The 5,857-nt window shown below is 39.4% G+C and overlaps 1 protein-coding gene across 1 annotated transcript; it reads left to right on the top strand.

Annotated features, from left to right (window-relative positions):
* Nucleotides 1-765: 765 nt before the first annotated feature.
* On the top strand, nt 766-2,003 carry LOC128291582 (uncharacterized). The gene is made up of 3 exons (XM_053026764.1): nt 766-846; nt 1,030-1,189; nt 1,807-2,003. Exons 1-3 carry the CDS (start codon nt 766-768, stop codon nt 2,001-2,003), a joined length of 438 nt encoding a protein of 145 aa, XP_052882724.1.
* The last annotated feature ends 3,854 nt before the right edge of the window (nt 2,004-5,857 follow it).

The following is a 5,857-nucleotide window of genomic DNA, read 5'->3' as shown; positions in this document are numbered from 1 at the left end:
TATTTTCATCTCGCAGAAATCCCCAACCATAGTGGGCTTGGTGCCATGAGGATTGAGTGGCCACATCATCTGCAAAGTTGGTTTTCTAAGTTAGTTTATTTTATTATTTTATATTTCGATTTAATTTTGGGTTTTAAGTTGTAATAAGGCCGCTATTTAAATTTCTTTTTCTGCTATGGTTTTATTTTATGATTATTTATATACTATGTCAAAACTGCTGGTGTTAGGCTGCGCGGGTTTTCAAAATTAATGAACGTTTTCCAAGACTCAACAAGCACAACAAATGGATAGCCTAAAGATTGATAAACCAGCTCTTCATTCAAACCGCTATTTTTACAAAGACCACCCCAATCACTTAAACCAACGAATGCATACTAAGTCGTAAATCCATGTGACACGTCAGATCTGGCAATAATGTCTGGGCCGGGTTTGGGGTGTTACAAGCCGGCACTGGTTTATGCTGCACGTCACCGAGAGGATAGAGATGCCCCAGATGTTATTACGGGTATGTTTTTTATTCGCCATGTACCTTACACTGCATTGGTTGATGTTGGTTCTACGTACTCTTATATAGCATGCATTGTGTCTAAGACTTTAGGAGTGATGTGTGAAAACACTACGAGTGAGGTTATTGTGTTAAGTCCATTAGGGCAGTCTGTGAGAATAAATAAACTGTATAAGGAGGTACCTTTAGAGGTTCAAGGAAGGATCTTTTTGGCAGACTTAATGGAACTCCCTTTTGGGGAATTTGACTTGATACTGGGTATGGATTGGCTAGTTAAGCATCAGGTGAATTTGGATTGTGCTGCTACACAGGTAGTACTAAAAACTGCAGAGGGTGATGAGGTAGTTGTGATTCGGGAGCGTTGAAACTATCTCTCAAATGTGATTTCTGCACTTAAAGCTAAGAAGTTGGTTCGTAAAGGTTGCGAGGCGTACCTAGCCTATATTGGTGCTTCTAGTTCTAACGGTTTATCTGTTAAAGATATCAGAACAGTTAAGGATTTTCTGGATGTTTTTCCTGATAAGCTATTGGGGTTACCTCCTAACCGTGAAGTTGAGTTTGGGATAGAGCTCTTGCCTGGTATAGCTCCAGTGCCTATTGCTCCTTATAGAATGGCACCGGAAGAGCTTGTAGAGCTAAAGGCTCATATTCAAGAGTTACTGGATCGAGGGTTCATTCGCCCTAGTATGTCTCCGTGGGGAGCACCAGTTTTATTTGTGAAGAAGAAGGATGGAACCATGCATATGTACATCGACTATCAGCAACTGAACAAATTGACTATCAAGAATAAGTCCCCCTTCCGAGGATTGATGATTTATTCGACCAATTTTAAGGAGCCTCGGTCTTATATAAGATTGATCTCCGATCGGGGTACCATCAACTAAGGGTTAAGGAGACTGATGTATACAAGATAGCATTTAAGACTCATTACCGTCATTATGAGTTCCTAGTGATGCCGTTTGGACTGACGAATGCACCAGCAGATTTTATGGATTTGATAAACTGAGTGTTCCAGCCCTATCTGGATCGGTTCATAGTGGTGTTTATAAATGACATTCTGGTGTATTCAAGGACTGAAGAGGAGCACGATGCAGATCTTTGGGTTGTTCTGTAGATTTTGAGGGAGAAGCAGTTGTATGCTAAATTCAGCAAGTGTGAATTCTGGCTACGTGAGGTAACTTTTCTGGGTCATGTGGTATCTGCTGAGGGGATTAGGGTTGATCCTCAAAAAATTGAAGCAGTTCTGGATTGGAATCAACCTAAGTCAGTATTTGAGATTCAAAGTTTTCTGGGATTGGTAGGGTATTATAGGCGGTTTGTTAAAGGATTTTTGTTGATTAGTGCACCTCTGATTAAGTTGTTGTGTAAAGGGGTACTATTTAACTGGACTAATAAACAGCAGAAAAGTTTTGAGAGACTTAAGAAAGTTTTGACTAAGGCCCTTGTCTTAATACAGCCAGAGTTTGGGAAGGACTTCACTGTCTATAGCGATGCATAACATGTTGGCTTGGGATGTTTGTTGATGCAAGAGGGTAAGGTAGTGGCATATGCGTCTCCTCAGCTTAAGACGCATGAAGCGAACTACCCGACGCATGATTTGGAGTTGGCGGTGGTGGTGGTGGTTTTCGCACTAAAGATTTGGAGGCACTACCTGTATAGTGAGAAGTGTATCATTTACACGAATCACAAAAGCCTTAAGTATCTCCTCATTCAGAAGGAGCTAAGTGGATTGAGCTGCTTAAGGACTATGACTGTTCGATTGAGTACCATCCTGGTAAGGCTAATGTGGTAGCCGATACACTGAGCCGTAGAGCTATTACTGATTTGAGAGCGATGTTTTCTCATCTCAGTTTATTTGACGATGGTAGTTTACTGGCCGAACTTCAAGTTAAATCGAGGTGGATTGAATAGATTAAAGGTAGGCAGTTGGAGAATGAGTCACTGGGTTCTCGTTTCTGACAGATTGAGAGTGGGGAAACTTCAGATTTTGGGTTGAATAGCGAAGGGGTACTTTGTTTCTGTGGGAGAGCCTGTGTACCGAAAGATACTGATTTGAGGCAGTCTATATTGCAAGAAGCGTATAGTAGTCCTTATGTTATGCATCCTTGTGGGAATAAGATGTACCGAGACCTTCGGGAGTTGTATTGGTGGCCAGGGCTTCAGTGTAAAGTTATTGATTTTGTAAGTAAGTGCTTAACTTGCCAACAGGTTAAGGCGGAGCATCAATTGCCTTCAGGGTTGCTTCAGCCAGTTAAGATTCCACTTTGGAAGTGGGAGAGAGTAACTATGGACTTTGTTAGTGGGCTACCCCTCATGCCTTCTAAGAAAGATTCAGTATGGGTCATCGTGGATCGATTCACCAGGTCAGCCCATTTTATACCTATTCTACTGATTACTCATTACATAAGCTGGCTAAGCTATATGTATCCGAAATTGTAAGATGCATGGGGTACCGATTTCCATCATATCCTATTGAGATCCTCATTTTACGTGTCAGTTCTAGAAGAAGTTGCACGAGGCATTGGGTATAAGGTGGGACTTCAATACTGCATTCTATCCTCAAATAGACGGGCAGTCAGAGAGGGTGATTCAGATACTAGAAGACATGTTAAGGAGTTGTGTGATTGACTTCCGGGGCAGTTGGGAGGATTACTTATCATTGGCAAAGTTTGCATACAATAATAGCTACCAGTCTAGCATACAGATGGCACCTTATGAGGCTTTATATGGTCGTAAGTGTCGTACTCCTTCTTGTTGGACTGAGTTGGGTAAGCGGCGTGTTTTGGGTCTTGAGCTAGTATCTGATATCGAGGATAAGGTTAGATTAATTCAAGATCAACTGAAAGCAGCATCAGACAGACAGAAGTCATATGCGAATCTGAAGCGAAAAGAAATTGAGTTTTCTATGGAGGACTTGGTGTTTCTTAAGGACTCGCCATGGAAGAAGGTATTGAGGTTTGGTCGGAAGGGCAAGTTAAGCCCTAGGTTCATTAGGCTATATCGTATAATGAAGCGCGTGGGACCAGTTGCCTATCAGCTTGAGTTACCTCCAGAGTTGGACCAGATTCATAATGTGTTCCACGTCTCTATGTTGAGGCGATATCGTTCTGCTCCTGCGCACATCGTTTCCAATGAGGAGGTTGAGGTTAGGCCAGATCTAACCTTTGAGGAAGAGCCGATTCAGATTTTAGACCGCGATGTGAAAGTTCTGAGGAGAAAGTCAGTTCCACTAATTAAGGTGCTATGGCATAATCACAGTTCTAAGGAAGGCACATGGGAACCCGAGGTGATGCGATCGCAATATCCTCACCTATTTTCAGCAGGTAAATTTCAAGGCCAAAATTTCTTTTAGGGGGTAGGTTGTAACGCCCTAAAAAATTAGGTCTTTATTTTTGTTTATTGTGTTGCACAAAAGCATGCTTGCTACAGTAGTTAAATGTCATGAGGAGTGTGGGAGAGGTCCTAAGTTCAAGCCTTGGCTAGTGCAAAATTTTTGTTTTTGGCTTGAGTAAACCCTGTCGCCTGTTGATGAGCTTCTTAACTAAATGTGGGATGGATGTGTCATAAAAATTACTACTAGTCTAGTGGCAAATGGCATGTTGCTATGCTAAAGGGCTTAAGTTCGAGCCCTGTTGCGTGCAAAGGGTGTTTATTTTTGTAGCTCTACCGTATGGGTAGTTGTAGTTGACCGAAACTCTGTTGGTTGAGGAGTGTTTGAATGGGCGGTTGAGGAGTTGTTGGAGGAGGGATTTTATGAGTGTAACACCCCCTACCTGTATCCATTGCCGGAATAGGTACGAGGCATTACCGGAGTTTATTGAACATTTTTATATAATTCTGAGTCATTTATTATTCATATTTTGAAAATAATCATAACGTCTCTCTATTGGGCCCTTGATGCCCCAAACATACATTAAAAACCAACCGGAATTAAATCGGGATCATAAAAAATTTCGCAAAATCTTAAATATTTTCATCTAAGTACTTACCATTTCAATGCTTCTTATAATTAAACATGTTACCATTCAATCAATAGCTTGACACTTGCCTAAGCGTCAAACAACATCATTGTTAGTATACTTGCACATATTTCATATAAATTCAACATTGATATACTTATTTTCTCGACATGTCATGCTTGAGTTTAATAATTGTCTTTACTTACATAATTTCCTTGTATCAACATATCAAAGATAATCATATATGTACATGTCATGAAACATATCATTCTCTTACCGTTTCTTCATAAGTATATATCAATCATTTCATTATATCAATATGTCATGCTCCATCATTTCCATTTATTTTATGTATATTTGTTCCTGTAAAGTTTATATCAAAGTTAAATTATATTCCATGTAGTTATTCTTATTTCGTTTATCTATCTTCATAATTATTTCATACAACTATTTTGTACATACATTTCCATATGACCAGTTCTTGTAAACATTTCACACAACCATTTTATATAACCATTCGTCATCTGATACATATTACCTGAATATCAATTGTTCAATAGATGTCATCGCGTCTCCCATCCACGATCTTATTTATCTTTGACATGATGCCATAGTGTCTTTCAACTATGGTCTTACTCATTTTCTATCAGGTTGCCATGGTATCTTTCAACCATGGTCTTGTTCATTTCATGTTACATTGCCATAGTATCTTTCAACCATGGTCTTATTCATTCCCGTCATGTTGCCATGGTATCTTTCAACCATGATCTTACACATTTTATATACTGTTGCCATGGTATCTTTCAACCATGGTCTTACACATTTCATATCATGTTGCCATGGTATCTTTCAACCATGGTCTTACACATTTCATATCATGTTGCAATGGTATCTTTCAACCATGGTCTTACACATTTCATATCATGTTGCCATGGTGTCTTTCAACCATGGTCTTACACATTTCATATCATGTTGCCATGATATCTTTCAACCATGGTCTTACACATTTCATTTCGAAAGCACACTCATGAACCTCATCCTTACGGTGGGATTACCGGTCGAGCTAAATCCCGCAGCGACAATTACTCTAATGAGCTTGGATTTGAATTACCAATCCAAAGCTAAATTCAGACTTAATTGGATTACCATCCGGCTAAATCCATTTTACACATATTCTTGGAGGGCTATATCAGGATAGGATCACCCGTCCAAGGCTAGATCCTTTTACGATCAATTCCTTTTCCAATGATCCATGAATTCCATTCCATTCAAGCGAGAGTTATTTTCAATTTATATCGAGTATTATCAATATTTCATCAATTATCATGAATTGAACATTCAAATCATATTTTCATCACATAACCACATATTTCAAGTATTTAAAAATACAATT

This window comes from Gossypium arboreum, chromosome 4 (genome assembly GCF_025698485.1).
Source record: "Gossypium arboreum isolate Shixiya-1 chromosome 4, ASM2569848v2, whole genome shotgun sequence".
Taxonomy (NCBI): Eukaryota; Viridiplantae; Streptophyta; class Magnoliopsida; order Malvales; family Malvaceae; genus Gossypium; species Gossypium arboreum.
This window is presented reverse-complemented; position numbering and strand designations above follow the sequence as displayed.

What these genes read in the sequence shown, in the direction of transcription:
- LOC128291582 (XM_053026764.1), top strand. Translation starts at nt 766, where the DNA reads ATGGATTGGCTAGTTAAGCATCAGGTGAATTTGGATTGTGCTGCTACA. An exon ending in AAACTGCAGAGGGTGATGAG is followed by an intron (nt 847 to 1,029) that starts GTAGTTGTGATT and finishes TTTCCTGATAAG; the next exon opens with CTATTGGGGTTACCTCCTAA. An exon ending in TCGAGGGTTCATTCGCCCTA is followed by an intron (nt 1,190 to 1,806) that starts GTATGTCTCCGT and finishes TGGGATTGGTAG; the next exon opens with GGTATTATAGGCGGTTTGTT.